The 26,554-nt window shown below is 39.0% G+C and overlaps 1 protein-coding gene across 7 annotated transcripts in view; it reads left to right on the plus strand.

Moving 5' to 3' along the window:
• Window positions 1-954: 954 nt before the first annotated feature.
• The window catches only part of LOC311264099 (pleckstrin homology domain-containing family A member 7-like), a 145,547-nt gene continuing 119,947 nt past the window's right edge, over window positions 955-26,554 (plus strand). For 6 of the 7 annotated variants that reach the window (XM_084364672.1, XM_084364675.1, XM_084364677.1 and 3 more), the window contains exons 1-3: window positions 955-1,111; window positions 1,239-1,315; window positions 1,476-1,533. In XM_084364672.1, coding sequence (XP_084220798.1) covers window positions 1,029-1,111; window positions 1,239-1,315; window positions 1,476-1,533 — 218 coding nt within the window. In that variant the 5' untranslated portion in view covers window positions 955-1,028. Of the gene's footprint in view, window positions 1,112-1,238; window positions 1,316-1,475; window positions 1,534-20,474; window positions 20,947-26,554 lie in introns of those variants that run through there. The other variant, XM_084364674.1, reaches the window with a different exon arrangement.

Raw genomic sequence — 26,554 nt, forward strand, 5'->3', positions numbered from 1 at the left:
TTAAAGAAATATTACTTAGGATATGACCTGTCATTAATTCTGAGGTGAGTATTTCCATTTTATGCTATGTACTGCATTTTGGAGGCAAATAATATAGCCTACTTACTACTGCACTAGATTTATTTAATAACTAGAGTTAGCAGTTTCTTTGCAGATTGCATGCTGTGTTGGAGCCGAATAAGTACATTTTTTAAATTAATTTATTTAATCAACAATCGGATGATAAAAACATTGACTCTAATCATTTTTATAAAAGCTGAATATCGTATTTGATAATCAGCCAGGACGATAATCGGCCGACCCATAGTATACAGTTCATGCATATATGTAGATAGATATATATATGTATAATTTACATTTACTTATACTTTCGATACTTAAGTACATCTAATATCAGATACTTTAAGACAATTACTAAAGTATAGGTTGCACTTATACAAATAAGATGTAATTTGTATCAAATTGGACAAAAAAAGGAAATAATATGGTCTTTATTAGACAGTAAACAAAAACAGTTATACATTAAGTGAACTAATAAGATGTAATTAGTTGTAATTTGTATCAAATTAGGAAGAAACTGGATGTAGTATGTTCTTAACTACAAAACAAATACACACAGTTATACCCTAAGTAAACTAATAAGATGTAATTTGTTGTAATGTGTATCAAATTAGTCTAGAAACTAGAAATAATATGGTCTTTATTCGACAGTAAACAAAGACAGTTATACCCTAACAAAATAATAAGACGTAATTAGTCGTAGTGTTTGCATGGATGACTTTCACTTTCACCAAAGTAATATTTTAACACGATATCTTTACTTTTACACTTATATATGACTGCCTGTTAAATCTGTACTCCTCTATCTAAGAACCCTGTTTTCAGAGTCAGAGCATGTTTCAGCGGTGCTCGGATGTACGTGCTTCAGAGGAGTCCCTGAAGGCAGCGCCGGCCCTGGCGGTGATGATTGAGCTCCCGGGAGACTCCATGGAGAGGCAATGACATGAAATAGGACTTGAGACCGGATCATGGCGGCGCCTCTCGGGCGGGACACCCTACCTGAACCCTGGTCTTATGGTGTCTGCGGGGACGGCAGGGTCTTCTTCATCAAGTGAGTGGGATAATGAGCGCTTCGCCGCACCGTCTATCCCGGTTTAACGGGAGTTAGCGAGGTGTGCTGGTGTTTCCTTCCCGGTGGTGTAACAGGTGTTTTTCTCCTCTGTGTGTCTGTGCGGCAGCGATGAGACGCGGACTACTACCTGGATCCATCCCCGCTCCGGTGAGCCTGTCAACTCCGGACACATGATCCGCTCAGGTAGGCTAGCTGTGTGAAGCTAGTTGTGTTTGTTCACTCATGCCCTCATGTTTACTTTATAACGAGCTTGTCTAGGCTGCCAACTTTATTGTGTATTTTGGGCCCAGCCCGAGGGGAGAAAACTTTCAGGTGTCACGAACAAGTCTATCGTTTATTTCAGACCTACCTCGGGGATGGGAGGAAGGTTTCACGGACGAAGGGGCCAGTTTCTTCATAAAGTAAGTAACGTTTCTCCCGTTATTGCTCCGGTCACATACGCATTACTTGAAGCTACCGTGCAGCTTAATATGGCTCCTGCATCCAACGTTAATTCCCCGCTACTAGAAGCACTAATTACTGCAGCGGCAGTGTGGATTTAAATGGGGTGTGACTGGGACGAGTTAACCTGCTGACCCTCTAATGACCCCACGGCTTTCATTTACTGCCCTGGATGAGATGCAGATATTATATTTCTCATGTTATGCCTGTGCCTGGATGTGTTTGCATGTGCTTTGCTGCATTGATGCATGTAGTTTAGATGTTTTTTGAGCTTACATGCAGCAGTTAATTTGTAGTACTGTTTATTTATGTCTTTACCTTTTTCTACTATATCCATTTTCTCACAAATACTTTGAACAATGTTTTGCATTCAGCCATAGTCTTTCTATGTCATCAGCTTCCAGTTTAGTAGGTATTGGAGCCTGACCGACACTGTTTATGTGATAACACAAATGTTACAAACAGTATGGATGTTGGCCAATGATGATGATTGATTTTTTTTTTGGTCGTGTCATGCACATAGAGCGTCCAACCTTCATGGGTTTACAAGACACCAAAAACACAGTTGCAGTGGTCGAGCAATTCATTACTTTTCATTTAATTACAAAATGACAAATTATTTTGCAGCTCGGTCTTCAACAAAGTATTCTGCCTCTGCCACAAAAAAGGTTCCCTTCCTAAGGCACAGCTCAAGTGGCAGACATTTTGGTCAAAAGTACATCCCTTACATCGTCATAGACAGGACAACAAAACAAGAAATTAATTTCATTCTTAACTTCACCTAGCTCACACAACGATCAAAGTCTGTCTTCCTCTGGAGTGTTTAAATTACACTTCACATGAGGTTTTACAGTATAACTGTCCTTTATGAGACAGTAGGTTTGTAATTTTTTGCTTAAAACATGTATCAACAGACCATTTATCCTGCTCCTAATCTTCTGATTAACACAAAGTACCTGTTCTGGGAAATGAATGACAAGTCGTTTAAATAGAATAAGGATTTCAACCATTACTGTGTTTTTGACAAGAACACATAACAACCAAATTCTGATGCCATAGTAACCATCATTAAATGATAATAATAATAAATACATTTGTACAGAATTAAACTAAGTTGATAATTACTTCACTGTTAACAAACAATGAAATGCTTTATAAACCATTTATTAAGCAGTTGTTAACGTGAACAACAGTATAATTACAAAATGTAAAGGGTAAGGGCTGTGTTCTTCAATCCTGGTCCTGCACATGTGGTCACATTTAGCTCAAATGTACAGTGTTGCTGCAGTGTATATTTATTTATGCAATATGCATGACATTCACAAAGAACAAACATACAGTGTGTTAGTTTGCACTATGGAGTGTGTGTTTTAGATGTTTCCCTGCCACAACACACCCGATTCAAATAATCAGCTGATGACGAGTTGATCATTTGATTCAGGTGACAGAAACATCGAAAACATGCAAGACAGGGGGCCTCCAGGAGCAGGATTAAAAAACACTGGGTTAGGTTAAGTGTTATTCAGTCCGGATCCGTGAAATCCAAGAAAAAATATGTATAATTTAATATAATGTAATGTAAGGTTGCTTTAGTAATATCGAGTTGCACTTAATAAACTGATTGTATATAGATGGAGAAAAGAGCAAAACTACCACAATAACCAAGAATGCCTATTATGATGAAGTGTGGTGAAAATCTAAAATCGGTATGGGTGCTGTTGTTGCTTTCTGTCCTCTGCTGTTGAGAATTGTTGAGCAGATGTTTTGAGTCGCTCTCTCTAGGTGTTGGAAATAACACAGCTACATTCACAATGAGATCTTTGACTGCAGAAGCAAGGTGAAATAATTTCAAATTTGAAATACTACACTAGACATCACAGACATCTGGTCTGTTGACGCTGTCCTGCTGCAATTAATCTGCCTGCCTCTTCTGTGATAAAGTTTATATGTGTAAACAAAATGCTCAGTATCAGCTGCAACTGATGGTTATTTTTTTATTATCAATTATTCTGCCTGTTATTTAATTGATTAATCATTTAGCCTTTAAAATGTCAAAATGCCCAAAATGCCATCTTCAAATTGCCTCTTTAGTCTAACCAACAGTCCAAAGACTCTACGTTTACTATCATAAATGACAAAGAAAGCAACAAATCGTCACATTTAAGAGGCTGGAACAGGAAAAATGACTGAAACGATGAATCAGTTATCAAAATAAATGGGAATTAATTGTCTTTTGACTGACAAATTGGTTAATCGCAGCAGCTTTTTTTGCAGCTCTAGCTCAGTAGAGGCCCTTGCTCTTTGACCTTAATGTTTTATGTGAGTGAAGAAAGCGACTAATCCCTCCCTTGTAGCTGCACTGGAAACACGTCACTGCAGTGCCACCATGCCTTTTCAATAATTAGAAGAATTAACCACCAAACAATAGTTGGCAGGAGTGTGGACTCGGGTCATGAGACCAGCTGGAGGGGAAGGTGTGTTTGGCAGTGGAGGAGCAGACAGACTGGAATCAAACGCATGTTTAGCACTTGAAAAACAAGGTTGAAGACTTGGAATGAATTTTCTTAACTTCAGACGTGACTCTGGACATCAGAGCCAAAACATTTGATTTGCAAACATTGCTTTCATCCCACACTTACAGAATTTTAATGTCTCTTGGTTGAAATGTTGTCTTTGATGGGTAAAGACCTTGCATACAGTAATTATCAATTGCAAAATTTTATGTGCTAAAGTGCTAAGTGTTAAAGTTTAGGGACTCGAGGATAAAGATTGCTGATATGAACTATTCGATCAATATTTGGCTAATATTTGCATTCCTAAACTATTGTATATAGGTCACTGAAATCGAGCATAGAGGAAACACAGCAACAGGAAGATCATTTGAGTTGAATACTTTCTAGTACAAATTGCCTTGGCAAGCAAAGTTGGCATTTATGTTTTTCTGTGTGTGGGTTTGTTGGTGGATAATTAATTTCTGCAGTTGTTGAATATTCCTATACAGACAGTACTTCTACATTTTGACTGATCATCTGTTTGAAGTCCTGTTAACACCCTAAACTGGATTTGGTGTTTTAGCGTGCTGAGATACTGAGCTGACAGAGATGAAAGTGTCATTGCAGATAACAGAGGGCAAAGGTCATTTATGTTGCTGTTGATGGTAATTGCTTCAGTACAAACAGATTTTTTTTTGAGTGAAAGCCATTTGAGTAAAGGCTTACAAGCTTATTCCAAAACATCTTGTTGTGTTAGACATAAATTAAAATTCATCTGAATCAGTCTGACGTGTTTTGCACTGATGTGTTGCCACTCTCTAAAAATAATCCTGAATGGAATCATAGAAAAATGCATGAAACTGGCAATTACTTTGTTTTCCTAATTTCTGTTTTGGGATTTTCTTTTTAAATGAACCTTTCATTTTTACCACACTTTTCTTTTGTTTAGCCCTAACATGCAGCTCAAACATATTCGGTAGCTAAATTGGTTATCAAGCTGTTAGCAGGCAGTTGTTTGTGTTTTGTCAGATGTAATGTTGTGTTTGCCTGGAAGACTGCGGCTCCTTTCTGTATTTTCCCAGAAAAATGTGTAAATATTCAGCCCTGACGCTCTAAAGGTAGAGGAATCTCTGGCGATAAGTTCGTGATACAACCTTGTACTGCGCTGTCCATCCTGTTGATACACGTTCCATTTTAATGTCAAGGACTGTTGTTTTGTTCTTCACCTCAGCACAACATAGATAATTTATACTTCTTCCTGTTACCAGACTGGAGTGAAGCAGTTATACAGATAATTATCACCCTGTTAACAGTGACTGATGCCTGTCAATCTACTGTCAGACACAGACAAGTTCAATGTTAGTGTTTATTATGCTTGCAAGCAGAGGTGTACGTGCCTGAGGTCATTTTTTACATTTCCCTATATAATAGTTTTATTAAGCGTTTATCAAATTAATTACCCAACTAAAGTCCTGTTTCCATTGTTGAATCCTGAGACATGATTGTTCTTTTAAGATGCGTTCAGAGGAAAATCCTATTGTTCATGCTTACATTGCCAACTCATGGCTTGATCATTTTTCACTTCTGCAGGACAGAGAAGCTATGTTTTGCATTATCATCGACAGAAAGGTGATCCTCACCAATTTTGGTAACCGATAATTAGTTGAAGGCATTTATCAAGGAAAAATGCCAAATATTTACTTTCAAACAGGAGGATTTGCTGCTTTTTTCCTGTTTTGATTTGAACTTGGGCTGCAACTAATTATTAAAAATTATTAATTATTTTTTCGAGAATTGTATGTCTATAAGATGTCAGAAAATAGTGAAAAATACTCATTATAATTTCCCACAGTCGAAAGAAATGTCATCAGATTTACCTGTTTTATCTGACCAAAGGCTGAAAACACAAATGTATTCAGTTTGGTATCATGTATAAAAAAGAAAAGCATCACAAGCTGGAACCAACAGATGTTATTATTTGTGGTTATATAAGTAGTTGCAGATTAATTTTCTGTCAGTAAACTAATTGATTGAACTGTTGGAAAGACAGAACAAGACATTCAGCCGTGTTACCTTGGAGTCTGAGCACATCTAATGGGCATTGTTCATTATTTTCAGACATTTCATATTCTTAAAGGTCTATAAAAGGTTAGATGGAAAAAAGTAATTGACACTCCTTTTTACTGTCTGAGTTGCACATTTGTGTATTTTCTGTCTCCCTCTCTAAACTTTTAATTGGCTTATGAATGGTATTTCTTGAACAGAAATAACAAGGTGAAGTAATAACAACCTTGAAGTCCAATATCCTATTCACTTTGGAGGGGGGCTATTTATCTAGAGGCCATGTTTATATAACAGCCCTCGAGGGCTCCACCACTGTCTCTTCTGGAGCCTCTTCTATCCTAAAAATGTTTTTCATGTTTTTATTACTGCAAAAAGAACAACACAGCTCCCTCTGTGTGCCTGCATGTTTTTCATTGTTTTCAGATGCTTACAGAGTTCTTGGTATCAGCTTTTTTTTTCTGAGAAAAGAAGCCCTGTTTCATCCGTAACTCTTAAACAGGACAGTGTCTATTAAAGTTGTTGTATTTCACAGTGGATTGGAGATGGTTGCTCAGATGCCTTTATCATTTTTAATGCTGTTAAGAGAAAAATCCTCTGTGGCTTAGTACCCAAACAAACCCAGTAGATCAAAGTTAGGGGCCCTTAGAGAAATGTATTCATCTCTTATATAACACAGATATTTTTTTTTGTTAAAGATGACAACATGATGGAGCACATCTTAACTTTCTCTTCATCGTTAGGTCATCATACAGCTAATGATTGCTTTCTTCTTTGATTAATCTAATGATTGAGCTTGTATATTTAAAAAAAATATTTGATGAGGAGAATGTAAAGGTCTTCAAATTAATATATTTAACATACATAAATGCCATTTTGCCATCATGTTTTCCACATGGTTTTCCAATATTTGAGGATTGATTGGTCAACCCAAATGCCAGGATAAATGTTAGCCAAGTACGTTTTTGCAAAACCACAGATAAGTCAAAACTGAACGTTTCTTTATGTTGCAACTTTACATCTGTTTTGGTCAAATTTTCTATTTCTGTTTCGTCACAATGCTGTGCTTGTGCTCTGCTTAGGTTTAGGTACAAAAAACACATGGTTAGGGTTAGAAAAACATTAGTTTTCATTGTCTTTGGCAGATTTAAGTGGATATTTTGTTAAAATTTGCATTACATTTGGATGGAAACCTCACTAATTATATAAAACCAAGAAAAGCAGCAAATCATCAGGCTTGATTAGCTGGAACTAGGGCTGGTATGTCGATAATTATCACGATATACAGTATATTTAACAATAATAATGTTGAATTGACAGTTTTAAGAGTATTTTCCTTAGGACAGAACCCAAAACAAACCAGAAGGTTAATTATGGTTTATGAAATAAAATAATTTATTGTCAGAATGACAGAACCAACAGAACCAACCAACCAAATGGCTTTATGTTAAACACTGAATAAATAAAATGATGAATATGTACAACAAATTGCTTGTTTCAAACGTGTCTCAAACATTTTAGAGGTAGTATACTGAACTGAACATTGATTAAAGAAAATAAAATAAAAAGGTAAATGTTGAGGATGATTATGCTGCTGTATTCTTTGAATATTGCACATTATTGAGCTTGCAGGTAGTTGTTCAGTTCAGCTTTAATGCCTCCTGTTCTGTTAAGACCTGACGTGGTTCGGACGTGCGACCAGACCGTATATCAACTGTGACATCTCTGAGCTGCTTCTCCAACTTTACCCTTCACTCTGTGTAGAGCTGATTTTTCAACTGTGCTTACAGGCATCATATCTTTACCGATACAGCACGTAACTGCGCTGGTTATATCTTTGTGTCGCGTCGGTTTCTTCTCATATGGGGTAATGTCTGAAAAAGCAGCGGCAACTGTTGGTTGAACTGAAGTTTGACTAGTAGAAGCGGTGGCTACTTGAGGGGAGGCTGACGCTAGCATGATAGCGCTAACTCATACTTTCGGAGTACTGTTTGGGACGGTACCTTTTTGAGATGATGGAAGAGGTTGGTGCGACACATTTTGCACCTAATGCTGGTCTGTCCTTTGTCAGACTTCAGATAGCCGAACTATTTCCAAATAACCGAAGTGGTATGACCTTTCTTTGGTACAATTTCTTCGTCTTTGTCAGTTTCCTCGCACTCGGTGACGCTGGTCGGACCGCTCATTGTCTTGTGTTGGCGGGACACACAGGTGGTCACTGTCTTTCTCTGCTGTGCGATTGGCTGTTGATGTAGTGTTTTCTAGGTAAAGGAAAACGGACTCAAAAATAACTATATCGAAAATAAATGTCATAAATTTATCATCGTTATCGTGGAAAATTTTATCATGAAAATGTTCGAGATCGTTTTATCGCCCAGCCCTAGCTGGAACCATTGAATGTTTGACATTTTTGCTCAATAAATTACCTTTAGGTTCAATTAAGAAATTTCTGCACTACTTCCAGATACTCAACAAGGACAAAAACTTCTGAGGTAGTCTGAATGATCGACTCGTCAACACAACATTAGGGCACGTAAATGTTGAATGTGTTTTTTAGGTAAATGATCACAATCTGGTACCTCAGTTTGCCGTGTGAGTATCGTTTGGAATTGCAGAATAAAAATTTTAGTGTTTAGTTTTGGCACTCGAGACAGCGATTGTCGTCAGTACACCTCTGTGGCTGTGACTCCCACAACTATTGATGAGCTCATGTAAGACGTAGCAGCAGCATCAACAGTCAGACTGTTTATCTGCCTCTGGCTGTTTTCTTGCTCCTTCGTTCATGTCTGTTCCCAATGTTGACACTCAGTTGTTCTTTGCCTGGGCTTGCTTTAATAATCCCCCCTTATGTCCCCCTATGGACAAGTGGTACGTAAGTATGAGTTTGGTTTGTTTGACGACTTCCACCTCTGCGGGCTAAACCCACTCTCACATACCTCTCTTCTCCGTGTGCGTAAGACTGTTTGTCTAAGAATGTTCTAACTTTCTCACTATTTGTCTCTGTCTCGTGTTTGCTCACACTCATACCTACGTACGCAAACAGACATGCTGTGTCATTCTCTCTTACATCAGAGAGGCCTCCAGATGGGTCTCCCTCCTCCCTGTCCTGCAGCCACTCCCAGCAAGGGGGCTCCTGGTGCACGGAAGTGGGGAGCAGAGCCGATCAGATCCAAGGAGGGATAAACCTCCTGCAGGAACGTCTGCATGACTGGCTTCAATGAAGGGGATTTAAGGCTGGCAGGAGGGAGAGGGAGAAATAAAGACTCGGAAACACGCACAAAAAGTGAGAGAGTCAGACTGAGAGTGAGATGTGAGTGATTCCTGTTTGTGGTAGAAGACAGCTGGTTCAGTCCTGTTGCCTTCAGCCACAACCTAACTCACTGGGTACATCCCGAGTATGCATTGGACAATATGAAAATTTCATGTCAATGTCAAAATAATTGTGATTCATAGTGTTATACAGATCATCATCAAGAAATCATCATGATCATAAAGAAAAGGAAACGAGAGACAATAGCCCTGGCAGTGCAGCACAGGGCTGTTTCCTCCTGATGTCGTTCACAGTCTGACAACTTACACAAATCACAAAAAAATCTTTAACTCACAATGTCTTTGTCACCTTCCACTATTGTGTTGTTGTAGTTTTTGTCTATGGCAACTTATATAGAAAAAAATCTTTACTTTACTGAGGAAAAGTCCCTGCGGCGGTCAGCCCTCCCGACTGAGACTTCACTGAACTCCTCCCTGGAAAGCATCATCCCTCTCCACGAGTGGGAGCCAGACAGGGACTGCTATTTACTGATGGCGATTATGTGATGTGATTTAGAAAAAAAACGTGTCTTTGTCACTTTTCACGATGCACAGTGGACACACCACTTTATAACAGCATCCATTGATTATAAAGAGTCGGCAGATACATGTTTAGATTTACAGGTGGAAACACGTTTAAAAAAACGCACAGATCTCAACTGCTGTGATGCAGATGAGTACTCCGAGATCAGGAGATAACATGTTTAATCTGTGTATAAACGACTGTAGCTAATGAGGGATGAGGTTTTACTGTGTCTGGCCAAGAACATAAAACAAGGAGGTTACAAAGCATATGATAAACGTGTAATGAGTTATATAAAACATGAAAAAGGTGGAAGCAAAAAGATAATGTAAGACTGGTAAAAAAACCAAAGACAATATACCCTAAACTTTATCCCCCAATAAACACTTTAAAACAGCCAGCTGCTGTAGATTGGCTTGCCTTGATTGAGATTTAATTCCTACAACTCATTTTAACTTATAGTGAATGAGAGTGAAACTGAATGACTCAGGCGTTTTGCAGTTTTGCTGAGGTGATGCTTTGGGGCAGTAGCCTGACATTGGTTGTGCAGTGATTTGAGCACTGCATGATTGGCAGCGTAAGCACAATGATAGTATCACGAAGCCGTGACAAAGAGGCTTATCTCAAAGCAGCTTACAATAATGTCAGGAGTGTATGGCCTTGCGAGACTTAAACCCTTCAAGGCTCTGTATTATAGTGACTGTAGAAGACCACTGGAGTAGTTTTTGTCCTGTAATGTTTTTATTAATGACTGCTCTTAATGCGCTTACTCAGCAAAGTGTTGGTTCACAATGAAACACATTCAGTCCTTCAGCATGAATGGAAACGGAAAAACAGCATTTCCCTTGACTTTTAAAAAAAAAAAGAAATATAGTTATGCCCAACACTTTCTCTGCGCACAGTAGGGTAACCTTGAATTACTGTACCATTATACTTTTATAGTGGTTGAGTAATTCAAGGTAGAATTACGAAAGCAGAAACCTCACCAGCAACCAATAGGAAGTAAATCACTGATGAGTCACAAGAGAAAATATCCCAGCGTCCCTGGAAGGATTGTGTTTGACGGATGTAAGCAGGGCGATGTACTAACGGCTACTTCTCAAGTCTGGATTTTGAATGAGAGATGTTTGGTCCCCAGGTGAACGCAACACTGAATAGACCTAAATGTATATGTTGTTTATAAAGAAGGCCATACTGCATTCGGGTGAGTCCACTTGAATGGCTACCTTGAGGCTGTATGCTCACACAGACAACGTCATGCAATAGCTTCCCAAAAAAAGCACTTGCTTTCCTTTCTGATGGGGAATCTTTGGGAAGCTGCTAATAAAACTGATGGATCATATTAAAGGCGTAAGAACGCAGGGTTGGTTTGTACTCGCCATCTAACGCTCTTTGTCCTCAGATGAAAAAGATGCTTTGTTTTGCCGTGGAGCCACGGCTAAACCAAAGAACCAACAGTTCTCTGGCAGACAAATAAAGGCTGGAAGAGAAAGCTTTGTCAACAATAGCTTTTCTGTTGTTTTCATTGGTTGGAGGTGCTCTCCAGTTTCTGTGTTTGCTTTCGGAACAGCAGGAAAGTTAAAGATTATTTTGTGGAAATGTCAGCCCAAGGACAGCATTAACATCCAGTGTTGTCTTCCATACTTAATGATGTTCCCTCCAGATATTTGCTTCCGACACCTGCTTCTCAACCAAAGGCTCTATTCAGCAACATCTGCCAGGATTATTTTTAGTTTTTTAAAACATGCTTTTTGCCTCTTTGACTGTCATTCAGTAGACTTTAAACTATGAGGGTAAATAAGTAACTTTCAAAGGTGTCAGAGGTAAATCATTTCCCTACTATTATCTGGCTTCCTTTTGCACATCTGAAACTGTGAGATTTTGAAGTACTTGGCAGAAACAATGCCAGAAATTCCTTTTTTAAACTGATCAAATGTGATTTGAAGGTCTTAAGTGTCACCCGCTACATAGCTGAAATGTCAGGAATGCTTAATTGGACACACTTCAGCTGTTTTGGTGAATTTAGAAATCACAGTGCTGTATTGATGTTATTAAGTTACAGCTTAGTTGTGGTTTGGCTTGATAGAATAGCTTTAGCACACTTTGGTCTGCCTTAAGCCAGAAGAAAGAACACCCTGTGAAGGAATGTCGGCTCTTGAGTGGAGTGATTTCATGTTTGTTCGCCTCAGAAGGTGAGACAAAGTTTTGAAAGACAAAGGTGTGTTTTTTGGAGTGAATTACTTAATTGGAAATAAAGATGAGTACATTTTCATCAAATCTAGGAATCTTCCCGAGAGATAGCATCTGCTGAGGCAGCTTCTCTCTCCTTTTCACACTTTCCTCTCATGTTTTGCTTATCACACTCTCTCTATCGATGTCTTGATAGCTGATTTTGGTCACTCATGTACTTTCACTCTAACTTTGCTGTTTTATACCTCTTAGAGGTCAAGAGAGTGTGATAGTTCTGAAAGCCATGCAGCAACACTGTCTTGAATACAGTGTCAACAATTAGAGTAAAAGTATTTACAATAATAGTCAATCAATAGAAAATTAACTGTAATCTATGAATCATTAAAGTCATTCATCAGGCCAACATGTCAAATATTCTTGTCTCAGCTTCCCCATCGTTAGGATTTACTGCTTTTATATGTTTTACATCCTTTTCAGCTAAATATCTGAATCTACTCTATTTATTTTTGTCTCCAGTTAAATCACTGATGAGCCCAGCAGATGTTCACTCATATTTTCAGCATTGGAAATCCTAATAAATTGGCAGAGAATGTGGCCAAAACCAGCCACGTTTTTTGACAAGAAGTTCAAAAGTTTGTTGAAATCTGTTTTTTCTCCAGATCACGGAGAATCAGTTATGCGGGGTGTACAGCTGCCATTAATGTTTTAGAAGTTTGAGTGAAAGTTTGAAAAAGTTTCTGATCTAAAAAGCTTAAAGGCTCACGATTTGAATTTGAAGCTGTGAGCTGCAGTTATCAAGGACGAACGTTAAGTGCAGGTAAGGAGTGAGATGAGAGCACTGAGTCAGTGTTTACGCCTGACTCACCGTATTCATACCAAAACCCCACAGGGACTCAGTCAGCATCACCACTGGCTAATGATTTATCAAAAGCACTCTGTCTCTCTCTCTCTCTCTCTCTCTCTGTCTCTCTCTCTCTCTCTCTCTCTCTGTGTGTGTGTGCTTCTACACATTCCTCTCTCCTTGTTTCAAAGTATTGGACAAACTCAGATAAAAGAGAAAATGCTCAACTTGAAAGGCATCTTTTATTCTCTTTCCAGCTGAAAGTAAACGTCAGAGTTGACATCAAAAATCAAATACATTCATTTATTACATGTCTTTACCAGTTTCACATAAGATAAAACCACAATATCTCTTCTCATGCCACACTAAATGCAACAAATAACCCTGAAATTCAGGACATGTTGTGGCATGTAATTCAGCTATACTTGAATAATAGATAATTAATGCATATATAATACATACATTTTTCTGAAGTTGCGAAAGAGTGAGACATCTTGCTTCTGTTGAGCGTTCCACATGTACGGTACCGATCCACTATGGAGTATCTTTCACCTCAGTCTCTTTTTCAAACTCTTTCCTGAGCATGTCATAGCAACACACCTGAAAAGGGGAGAATAGTAGCGTGTCCCCCTCGAGTGTTGTGTTTCCATCACTGCCGATCAGAGCTGGAGCCGATAAACACTTCATGCGTGACTACTGCGGAGTCATTTGACTGAGTAGTAAATGCTGATTGTACCCATTCACGTTTGTTGACAGACAGGAAAGAGACAGTTGTGTGGGTCTCTTAAGGAGGACATTTGTGAGATAAGAATTAATTTCTTTGTATCATCTGACACTATTTGTACTCACTGACGATAAGCTAAGCATCAAAACCTTTATGATGGAAAATGTTGCTGACATGCATGCATGCATAGATTTTCCATACAACCAGTGGTGCTCTTAAATCGATTTCTTCCCCATGCAAGTAATCAATCTCGAATCAAGTAGATGATATTATTTGTCATCCCTTGATGAACAGTCCTGTGGTTTCTCCTCATGTCTGGTTTCTGTGCTGTACAGAGGCAGCTACAGACGGAAACACATGGCCAGACTGTGCCTAATAGTGTGACAGCTGGTTTGGTGAAAGCTTTCATCTTCAGTCTGATGCATTAGTCACTGGTGACTGTTTGAACCACCAAAATATCTGTTTCACTTTTCTTAAAACCTCCTTTCACTGGACTCTTATGGCATTTGTACACCAAAATAAGTATATATGTGCAGCTTAAAAAACAAAACAAATGCGGGTAAAAAATAGTGTACTCCATTTTCCATTGCCAGTAGTCTACCCCTCTTATTTTTTTCTGGTATGTCTTGATTGATGTCACAAGCGTGCCAGAAAACAGGTTGCAGTAGATAACAGCATGGAAGCAAGTGGAAGCAAGTGACAATGTTTTGGAAGTTACTTTTTAATATCTTTTACTTCAGTCTCCCTTGCAAACTCAACACAGACTGAACAATGTTTGAGCGCCGCTTTAATGGAGATGGATGGAATATTAACGGGGGAAAAAAGGGTGTCCAGCCGGGTTTCATGTTTCCACCACTGCTGATCCTGCTGGAGCTGATAAATACCTGGCATACTGCAGCCATTTTACTCTGGAATGAATAACGATTGTACCTTTTCCAGTTGAAGACCAAAGCCAAATGTCAGTGGGTGTTGGGGAGTTTTTGTCCAGCAATGTAAGGCTTATTACACTCAGTTTGTATACGGAAATTTACCTCCTAAACAGCTGTGATGAGATAGTGAAGAATTCGAGTTTTCACTTCTTGGCTTCTTAACACCCACCCCCAGCTCCTATAAATAGTCAGTAATAATGTTTTTTTCCTGACTTACTTCAATGCAATGGAAATGTGTTTTTGACCTTGATATTTCAGGAAACAGGCTTAGTTGCCTTCCTGCTGAGAGTTAGATGAAAAGAATGATTCAACTCTTATAGAGTCTGTACACTCATTAAAGAGCTTGAGCCGGAAGACGATTAGCTTAGTTTAGCATAAAGAGTGGAAGCAAGAAGTACTTACCCCGTCTAACTCCTGTAAAACCACAACTTGTTTTTTTTAACCTTTGTTTTTTGTATGGCTTAAACAAATGAAATGTGTGTTAATTAGTGAGCTTTAAACATGCTGGTAGCAGGCTAGCTGTCTTTATGCTAAGTGAGGTTAATGGCCTCCTGGCTCTTGCTGCATAATAAGCCTACAGACATGACGAGACTTCTCTTCTGACTTGGCCAGAAAGCGAATGAGCAAACGTCCACATTTTTGTAATTGTCGAACTATTCTTTTAAGATGGAAATCATGCAGGTTGATTTTCACATAGTGTTACTGTCAAGTAAATCTTTTCTATCACACCCTAGTCCACTTAGACTGAATAATCTCTCCAGAGCAGGTGGGGTAATTATCGAGCTGTTAATATAAATCCTGTCATTACGGATTGTGTCAATTACTTTTTCTGTTAAGTCCAATTCTTTTCGTTAATGGTTAGCTGCTATTTTTCAGTTCAGTTTTGTGGTGTTAAGGTGTTGTCTTGTAAATTATCTATGTCTCAGTTTGTTTGTGGTTATTTATGGAAATGTGCTGGATTTAGAGATATTTGAGGACGCATTTGCTATCTGTACACTTCATACGCTGTTTCCTTCTAATTCTCTCCCTCTCGTCTTCCTCTTGCTCTCCTTTGTTACTGATACAAAGATTACTCTTTGGGGTCATTTTTATAATGCCACATGTCTGTGTATGTTGAATACCTTCTTTGAGGTTAGTCTGAAAATAGATGTCTTGAATATTTAACCTTGCCCAGAGGCTGCAGTATTAATCCACAGACTCTCATAGAGAATGTGAGTGCAACACAGTTCGGTCAGAAGCGTTAACAAAGCAGGGCGACAGAATGCATGGGAACATGCTGTTCAGCTATCTGTTTACCAATTTGAATGCACAAATAGATGCACAGAGGGAGTGGTTTGGTGCTCTACAAATAAGCGCTTGCATCCAAAAAGTTAATCAGAAAATAATTAAATGCCTCACAACCTCTTCCCAGAGCTCAGGGATAGTTTACTGAAAAGATACACATCAACATGACAACTCTACAAAGAAACACCTGCCACTGTTTAAGGATTAATACCACAACATTACAATGAACAATCTTTAAACTTTTGGTTTACGAAGTGACAAAACTTCTAGCTTGATCAATAATATGGTATAATCCCATTTCACCATCATAAAGGAATATTTTTCTTGTTTTGAACACACTTGCTATTCTCACTTGTCACTCTTGTCTTTTTCATAATAAGTGTGCAATAGTGCAGAGTTTAAAAGCTGAGTGGCTCCTTTCTGTCATTTAAAACAAAATTTAACAAAAGGAAGACCACTTTTAATATTCATTAAAGTAAAGTTTTGCGACAAATTGTACTTCAAATAAATGTCACTCCTTCACATCCAGAAAAAGAGGTTTCTCACTCAGACATATCATCTATTCAAATGTCAACCACATCATGAAAAAATGTTGATTTATCTTGAGTGGGAACAGCTGCGATTGGTTTTCGGCATGTTAAGGCAGAAAGCAGAATTATGCATGCTTTTTCCTGTCACTGTTCTCGATCAGGATTTATTTTACAATTTAGTGAACATTATCCACTCACTGCTCTCTGCACGCACACCCTCAGTCTTAATCTTTTATTTAAAAATTGGAAAAGGGTTTTGACAGTACAGTGTTTGCAAAAAGGCAGACTTGTTATTGTGTTCATGAGCATGAAGCACAGAAACCTGAATACAGATAAAAGTATGACAGGGCATGAAATTTAACAAGAGTCCAAAGACAGTGATGGGGAATTAAGACATAGACATCAACACATCACTGTGCATATGCCAAGGTGAATGTGAACACAAATTTTACTCCCAGAAGAAGAATTTGATACGAAAGTCCATACAATTTTGAATGAAGTTGGACCTTTCTCTATCCACTCACCATAAGCAACCTGATCCAAACCCAAGGGGTCCTGGCAACAGACCTGTAGTTAAATCAGAAGAGACTAGTGAATGAAAATGTTTATTACAGCAGATGATAAGTGATAATGAGTCTTGTCAGAAAGTCTTTGGCGCCTAGACTCTACAGGGAGATTTAGTGATCGAAGGGCATCTGTCCTGAGCAGCAGCAGCAAGGAGAACCCCCCCCCATGGAGTCAAGACACTGGTGGTGGTGATGGTTGATGACTCTTCTGAGACAGAAAGGCTGATGAAGTTGATGAAGTTGATTAAGCTGGTGACTCTGTGTAGACTGGGCGGTGATGGGGAGGTGGAGGTTGAAAACAGCAGCATGAATGAACTAGAGGCAGGAGACAGTCATATTTAAAAAGACAGCAGCAAGATGATAGGTTGACAATGAAGGTGTGTCGTTGTGCTATTGGATAGATGTGCCCGGCTGATGTGAGTAGCTGATATAGACAGCCCAAATAATGAGAGGCAATTATGAGTGAGCGTGAGCGTGAGGGATGGTTGAAAGGATGGAAAGAGAAAAAACTAAGGACTGACTAAGTCATTGACTACTGAGTCCTCTACCATTGTAACATTATGATAAAAGACAGTTGTGTGTTATTTGTTAGTTATTCTCAAGTTATTAAAGTAGCAGAAAAAAAAGGAAAAGTAAACCGTCTCAAAATTGTACCTCCTTTCCTTTGTTCTTAATTTTGACTCTAAGATTTTAAATTTCAGTGCAAATAAATATTAGTTCCAAACATCGGTTATCGGCCTTCTTGATTTCTAATACTCGTTATTGGTATCGACCCAGAAAAAGCCATATCTGTCGACCCCTACAGTGGTGTTTCTTATCTGCAGAATTTTTCAATTGTGCCGTTATTATTTGCGTTTTCTTGGCTTAACTTCCACAGTATACCTAGCCCGCTAACTTTGTTTCAAGCTTCTGAGGCTGAATACAGCTAAGTTACAAATATTTGGTGTGGAAATGAGGACCCTTTTAAACCTGGCACGGGTATGGGCTGATACTTGACACTAACCACTGAGGCAGATGATTTATTATTTTGATGTGTTAGTGTTACATGGTAGTATTTGACCGCAGCACTTAACCTGTGGCATTTCGGCTATTAGAAGTTTTGTACTGGTGAGCTCCAGTGCCATATTTTGTGTTATTTTGCCGTTGTTTGATTAGTCTTTTTTGGATTTCTAAAGCAAGCATATAACTTGACATTCATAACATGAATATAGCCCTGGTCTGGGAGGATCTTTGATCAGATGATTTCCTTGAGGGTCTATGTCATCCTGAGCATACGGCATATTCACTCTGGAGTATTGTGTGGAGTATTTTTGTCTATGAAATTAATCCTTTATCGAGCGACCTTTTACTTTACAATGTGCAAGTTTCTTTTTCTTCCAGCCAAGTGCCCTATGTTTATTCAGTCTGACTTCCTGTGGCCTTGAACAATTATTGCAACCCCTCCACCTCGGAGCAACGGTCTAAGGGATTTAAAAACACCATCAAGTGCTCTCTTGCACTGTACTCTGTTTTTCCTCCGTCCTTTGATTTTTCCTTGGTTCAATTTTCCTGTTTTATCTGGTTCTCAAAATAGCAGTTGTGCAACACTTGCGTGCATGCGCATGACACTGCCTCACAGCTCATGAAAGAAGCATGTCAGTAAACAATTCAACAAGATTTGTGCACTCAAAGATATGGTTGAATCAAAAATCCATATTGTGAAACAGCACAATGTGGATCTTAAGAACAGAAATGTGTAGTAAAGGGCAGTAAAGCCTTAAAGAAACAGCAAACTCACTGAAAAGCACAGAATTCTGTAATTTGATAGACAACCCCAATTCCAATAAAGCTGGGACGCTGTGTAAACCACAAATAAAAACAGAATGTAATAGTCTGCTGATCCTTTTTGATATACTATACTCAATTGAAAACTGTAGAAAGACATTATATATTTAATGTTTCACCTTATAAACTTCTTCAAGTTTAATAAATATATGATTATTCAACATGTTTTAAACAAGTTTGGACAGGGGCAACAACAGACTGGGAAATTTGTTAAATGATCAAAAATCACCTTTGGAACATGCAACAGGTAAACATATTACATCATTGATAACAGGTTATGGTGTAATGATTGGATATGAAAAGGAGCTTGTCAAACATCTGTAAACACAGTTTGTTTGAAAATAATTGCATTCTGATTGATATTTATGTTTCATACAGCATTCCAATTTTTGGGGTTCAGGGTGGTACAACACAAGATCAAAAGCTTGATCAAAAAGAGGCTGTTTAATTATAGATGTTCATAGAGCACAATATTTTCCATCAAAAGTCTGCACACATGGTATAGCAGTACATGACCAGAGACAAACCACTTGAAGCATTTTGAATGAAAAATTCTGTAACACCAAAGATTGCACTTTTGTCAGTTCAGACAGTTGAACCAGGAAACATCAGCCAGTTGTGTTTTTGAGATGATGAGAGCGTATAGCCGAGATTCATGAAAGTTTGAACCAATTTGGTGCGGCAGGAGACTGACTTCTCATAGGCATGGAAGAGGAGGATATGATGCTAATGCGCAGAATTATATAAAAAAACCTTGATGTTATTCAAACACTAGACATTAAACTTGAATTTGTTCAAATGCTCTCGTGGGATGAGCTGACAGCGTCACGTCACTTTGCTCTGGCTGGTGTTGTGAAACCATGTACATGCAAAGTCGAAGTATAACCTGTGGGAAGAAAAGCATCTTAAACCTTATTGTGGCGCAAAGTCTCCAAGCTTTTTAAGAGTTTTTTTTATAAGCTTTGACTCGTGACTCTATACATGCAGTTTTTATGTCCAATGAACGTGAAGTTATGGCTCTCTGCCCAGTCATTTAGATAGGCGGCTGGTCTTGATAGCCCGAAATAATTGCCCGGGGGCTACGCCAAGACAGCTGCTGAGTGACAAGACTTGTCTAAAAGGACTTTGATATGACGTGCTATTAAAACCAAAAATGTCAGATATGAAAAAATGCATGAAATGTGGGGCCCACACATGGAAACATGGACCAAAAGCTTGATGCACTTGTTAAATTTCTCCACATGACAAGCCCACACGTCTCCACAGCGTAGGACCAGCTTGTCTCGCTCTTCTCTACATGACTGTTGTCTGTGGACCAAACAAAAAGCTTGGGAGTGGAAAGAGGGGGGGGCCCATCTGTGTCGAACATTGAGCAAAGGAGGAGAGACACAAAGGAGGGATTGAAAGACATAGATGCAAACAGCGAGTGAGAAATTCAACAAGATGGTTAATACAATGTTGTGTCTCTTACAAAGTCTGGCTGCTCGTGGGAGACAGTAACACTTCTGTCACTGTAAGAAGGGAGGGCAAAGCTGCCAGGGCCAGGCCACCAAAACATTAGCAATGCAACCCAGAGAGAGAGAAATCATGTGATGAGCACTGGGGAGGTCGGAGACAAGAGAGGATAGAAGGGGTGAAACTGGTTGGGAAAGTGGCGAGAAATGGACTGAGAGAAGAGCATCTGAAAATGGTAAAAGAGAGAGCATCAACGATCTACTTTGCTCCTGCCTTTCTCAGTTAATTTTTTATTGAGATTCTCAGAAACTTAAAATTTGAATTGGAAGAGAAAACAGCAGGGAGAGAGCAGTGAAAGGTTGTAGAGGATACTTTAATAGAAAGATGAAAATCGGGGAAAAAGGAAGCCAAATCAAGAGAGCCCAGCGACTACACCAGAGGTTTTAGCGAGATAAAGTCTGGAATCAGTGAAAACCTCATTTGTTGTGGAAGGATGGGTACCTGCTGCAGCACTGACCCCACACTGGAGGCCGGTCACAAGCTTGTTCACGTCAAACGACGTGCTGCCTGGCCAGGGACGGCCAAGGTAGTCGCTAACCTTGATAATCATGAATTCTCCACATGGGATTTGACGTGTGACACAAGGTAAGCCTGTCACAAAATACTACATCTCAACACTGCTAAACATTGACCACTCTAGTGTCAGTTTGACCCTGTATAAAGAGTCTTTCATTGCGGGAGTTTTCTGTGCTTTGCCTGAGGAGCATGACGTGGATTATAGCTCCCAAACCAATTGGTTTCCGGCAGAAACACTGTTCCCTCTGGTACTTTGCTCTTCATTACATCGCCTTGTACGTAATAAAACAAGTTGTGTGTACTGTAGTTTGTCAGCTTTATGGGATTGTTACGGAACATAAGAGACATAAAATCATAAAATCACTGTGCAGGTTGTGGATGAGTCCTAGTGAGAGTTATGTGGCTTCAAATGTGCAGAAATGAACATACGCACATCAAAAACACACAGTTGTGGCTGTGTCTGACAGGGTGGAGTTTTGCTGTAAACACACAAACACACTCAACCTGATCCCCAGTTGAAAGCAAACATAAGATTAATACAGCTTGACGAGAGCTGTATGACAGCTTTACTGGCATGCTCAGCACTTCCTTAGCCTCACTCAGCTGGTCAGACCATAAAGAAGGTGGATTGCCTTCTGCTGTAGGACACAGGCAAGGCTGAGGAAACAGGGATGACAGAAGAGGATGTATTCTTCAAGAAATTATAGAATATTGCTGCATTAATCTCCCATTTTCTTGCAGACACACTATTATGACTCCATTTCTAAATCCAGACAGAACCTGACATGGGTTTGGTACACATCCAAGCACAGTATCAGTTAAACCGCACTTCCCTGTTTCCAATGCTTGGATGCCCAAACAGAAGCTTTTCTTAAAAAAAAGATGCTGTGGCCAGATGGAATCTTAAAAATTGAATTTCCACATGTGCCCCAAGAAACAATTTGAATTTCAAAACACCTGTGTGAGGATTTGCATCAAATCCAAGTACCACTATTTTACATTTAGAGAGCCGAACATGGTAAATATGCAGGCTATGCTGGGAGGCTAAACATGCCAGCTGGCTTGATGACCCATCTCGAGTGTAAGGTTTATTTATTCTTAATCAAACACAGTGGCTGGAAATGAAAGTGTGGCGGAGAGCTGCAGCACAGAGACAGATAGATGCTTTCTTTTATCCAGATATGAAAGGTATATTCATTGAAATTCTCTCAAAGAAAACCGTGGTGCAGACTGGATGATGGTTCACTATTCAAAAGCAGGTTTCAAATGACCAAATAGCTAAAAAAAGAATACTCTTCGGACCTTAAAATGACAGAGATTATTCAATCGAACACATTGGTAATGCTGCTCTGATTTTTGTATTGCAGTGTAGTTGTACAACAAAGGTGGTCTTTCTCTCTATTGTGTGCTGTTATCAACACCTCATCTCTGAAATAGGGGTGGACAAAATTCCACGAACACCTAAATCCTGAAATGAATATTGCACATCCATGGTCAAAATTGATGCTGCAAAGAATGAAATATCTTTTTACTTTTTAGATGTTGGTCGACAAAATCCCATCATCACATACTCATCATACCCCTTTCTCACAGGGTCAATAAAAAAAGTGCTGCAAACTTTTAAGTGTTGCTGTAGGGCTGCTCTCTATATTTTTGAAGTATCAGTGAAAAGTGAATAAGTGAACACTGAAATACAGAAAGAAACGTCTGGTGCAGAAGAGAGGCATTGGCCTTGGTGAGTCAAGAATACTCATTTATTTTTATATTATTATTATTATTGTTATATACTGTATAAACACACACTAACCAAAGGTACACTGTAGTAGTTAAACTGACAGAACCTATCCTCAGAAACTCAGAGGTTTGATTCATATAAGAATCGAGATTCTGATTTTTTTCAAAATGTTAATGAACAGCATGATGTTGACGGAACGAAAAAGGCAGAAGTGAACTGCGAAGGCAGTGCAGCACCCGGACAATTTACAGCAGGGCACGCACAAGCAAGACTTATCTTGTAGTTCATCTTCAAAAAAGACAGCGGTTGCAAGCATTTCTTTTATTTAACAAGACACAGTTTTGTTGTGTTCTACACAGTTTCATTTGTGTTCTTTTTATACAATGACAATAAAGTGTTTCATCTTTAAAAAAAAAAAAAGAATGTGAAGTATCTGAAGTAACAGTCGAGACCAGCTCTTCGAACTTCAGCCACTAAACTTTGTGGTGGAGAAAATAACTCGGTGCTCAGTCTGTTTTACCTCAGAATCTCTCACTGCTGGACCCAAAACATAAATAACAGCAGAGCACACCCCCTCATTTTGTTATCCACATACAGGCATGTATGCTTTCAAATTAATTAATGCTTTTTACTTTTAAGTTTTTAAAATGAAAAGGCTGCAGATCGTTTATCTTCATTTCCAGTCGTGTTTCATATTGTATTTCAGCAGATTAAAGGCACCAGCGAATAGTTTAGTACTACAGCAGAAGACTGAAAATCAATCAATTGATAATTGATTTCGAATTGAGAGTGGTTTTGAATAAAAAATTGATTCCAAATTGAATTGGACACCCAGGAATCGGAATCAGAATGAGAATTGGAAACGAATTGGGAGATTGCCAAAGATTCACACCGATACTAGTTATAGTCTTGCATAGCAGACCTGTCTCCACAGCGCTGTGTCCGGGCTAGTTACTATCATTGGCTGGTTACTCAGCGTGAGACCCACATATTGAAATCCAAAAAATTGCGGGTTAACTATAATGCAATAATTGCGATTAAATATTTTCATCAGTTGACAGTCCTAACTATAACACAACTATTGTCGACACAACAGAACAAGAATGTTTCATGTTTGACACTGGAAACACTTTGTTCTCTGTTAGTTTCTCCTTGCACCGGTGGTGGGAGTAGCTCTCTGGAGGCATCTAATTCTGTCAGCTTCAATATCTGTCACGGGTGGAGGGCTGTTGCTTCTGTATCTGGAGATGTAGTCAATTATTCAGGAGGAGGATTTAGCTACTTAGTGCTCTCTTGATGTGACACTGTTGATGATCACTGTAACATAAAAATGGGAAGGACTTGTGTTTTGATTCTTCACATTCCCCCACCCTTGGTGCCCTTTTGTGAAGCTTTCTGACTCACCCACGGTAATAATATTGATTTAGTTATGACAGAAATGGCAAGCAGGTGTCTACAAGTCCCCCTGAAGGGCTTTACCTGGTTGGATGTCGGATTTGTTTATGTAGTCATTTCAGTGTCGGAACAAAGTTCCCTCTGTAGTCAGTCTCATGCGTGGGTGCTGGTTAATTCCTGTGGAAGATCAACGTCACTGGCTCAGTCTCTAATTTCTCAAAAGGCTTATTTACTTATATATAACTCCACACAAAGACATTTAAGTGATATTCATACTGCATTAAAGACGTCCAATTAAAATACAGCATCAGACTCCCAAAACATGCTTCAGACTGAATTAAGAGTAATGGAGGACAGATTTCTTTTTAAACCCCTGCTAAAAGTGATCATGTCTTTAATCCGAGGTGTTTGTTCCAACTCCAGTCTTTCCCACACATAGCCGGTAATATACCTGGGCAGTCCACCCAAGTATATTTTAATGACCCATTTTAGCATTTTATCGCCAGCCGCGATCGATTAACTATCGGACAGTCTGCCCTTGCTCTCCACCTCCTGGCTACTGTCAATGCAATGTTGTTTGGTGCAAGTTGGTTTTGATTGGCTACATAATTAACTACAAGCTTACACTTACACGATGCTAACCTTTAACAAGTGGAAAAATCCAAAACGCTAGGTGTGTTTTTTGGCGACTTAGTAAAACATACTGCTGACAAAGAAAGAAGATGATGTTTTTGGGAGAGAGAAATAGAAAGGAGAGAGAAGCAGAAGGCAAGGCAAGCCTGTGTGCCTGCATTAAGTTGGACAATAAAGCAACACTTTGTAATGTCAGCAAGCTCTTAAAGACAGGTAGTTGATATTTGAGTCTCATAGTCTCATTCTCAGGCCGTTACCCAAGTGTTACCCTGAAAGCCAGGTCCCCTGCAGCAGCCGCAACAAACGATAGCACTCCTGCAGCCAGAACTTGTTCTAGATGAAGCATCAACAACTTCTTCGACATCTTGATCTAATAGCTTGTTGGAAAAGTTGTTATTTGGGATAACTGGGCTTTTTCACTGCCTTGGTTGACGTTATCCCTGTACTAGTGCAAAACCCAGCCCCTGGCTGCTTTTGAAATTCCTTACCAGCCTACTGTTAAGTATGTTAAAACAGTTTGTGAGATTTTTTCGTGCGCCCGAAATCTTAGTATGAAACCAATAGAACGTGAATTGCATACTATTTAAGGGGAAATATTATAGTATTCAAACACTGCTGTAGTGACAACAACAGCAATGCCAGTGTTTCTTCTTCTTCTTTGGACCAGGCAGACTGCACGCTGTCCTCTACGGCATATTATTTGGATTTAATGGATTTGACAACGAACAGTATTTTATATGGAATCGTTATTTCATAGCTGATACCTGATCCACTTGATGATGTCGGTATCAGTGCTGATACCTATCTGGTGTATCACATCGGTGCATCCCCGACCAGTTGTCCCAGTTAATAAGTAGTCATATATGCAGAGCGCCCAGTACAGTGAGAGAAAGCACACTTGCATTGATACGACTATGGCATTAGATCTGATTCCAGTGTTACACCAAGATTTCTTGCAGTAACTTTCAGAGATCACAGATTTATTTTAGTATTGTTTTTGAACCATTGGGGAGTAATTATCACATAACAGACACTATGGGTATAGGGGTTAGGGTTAGGGTTGGGGTTAAGATGGAAAATCCCAAAGCTGTGCCTTGTTTCTGTTTGAAGTTTCTAAGAATCTCGTGGCACGTTCACAGATTAGTGCTTTATCTGTTTATTCACAATAATTTGCAGGTTTCAGTATTATTGTAGTTCTGACAAAGAATGGTGGACTTTCTTGGCGTCATCTCTGCAACACTTAGTCAATTCAATCCATGTGTGCAGATCAAAATAGTCTGCCAAGCCACTGGGACACGTTCAGTCACACATTTTTTGTCAGTGTTTTTGCCTGACAGGCTGTCTACTCATTGGCCAGCCTGTTTGGTATTCAGGTAGTGAATTGGCTGTTTGGTTGCCGCCAAGCACTGTGTGTTTGACTGAATCAGGTTAGCAGTAAAAAGCAGTCCATTAGTAAAAGGACTGCTTTTGTCCAAACCCCTGGGGTATTGTAATCATATTCCACACACTGTGGTGGGAGGCAGTTAAATAAAAAAATCACTTGTTTTTTCCCCCAATTCTGTTTTATGAATAGATTTTACACCTCAGAATAAGAGACGATCAGATGTTTTTTTGAACTGAAATATACCATATTTAAAGTTTAACAGTACAGCAGTGTATATAGATGTATGGCATGCATTTGTTGGCTGCCAGCTTTAAGTGGTGGACATTGTACTGTAGGGCTGCAACTAATGACTGTTTTCATTATCAATTTAAACTCAATCAGCTTCATCAAATCCAGAATAAAAAATTTCTGCCTATAAAATGTCAATTGTAAAAAAAATATATATTTTTTTTAACATTTTAACGTCGTTTTATCTGACAGTCAGAAAACACAGTTATTACAAGCAGCAGTGAATCCTCACACTGGAAAAG

Source organism: Pagrus pagrus (assembly GCF_965226575.1).
Source record: "Pagrus pagrus genome assembly, chromosome: 10".
NCBI classification, from domain to species: Eukaryota; Metazoa; Chordata; class Actinopteri; order Spariformes; family Sparidae; genus Pagrus; species Pagrus pagrus.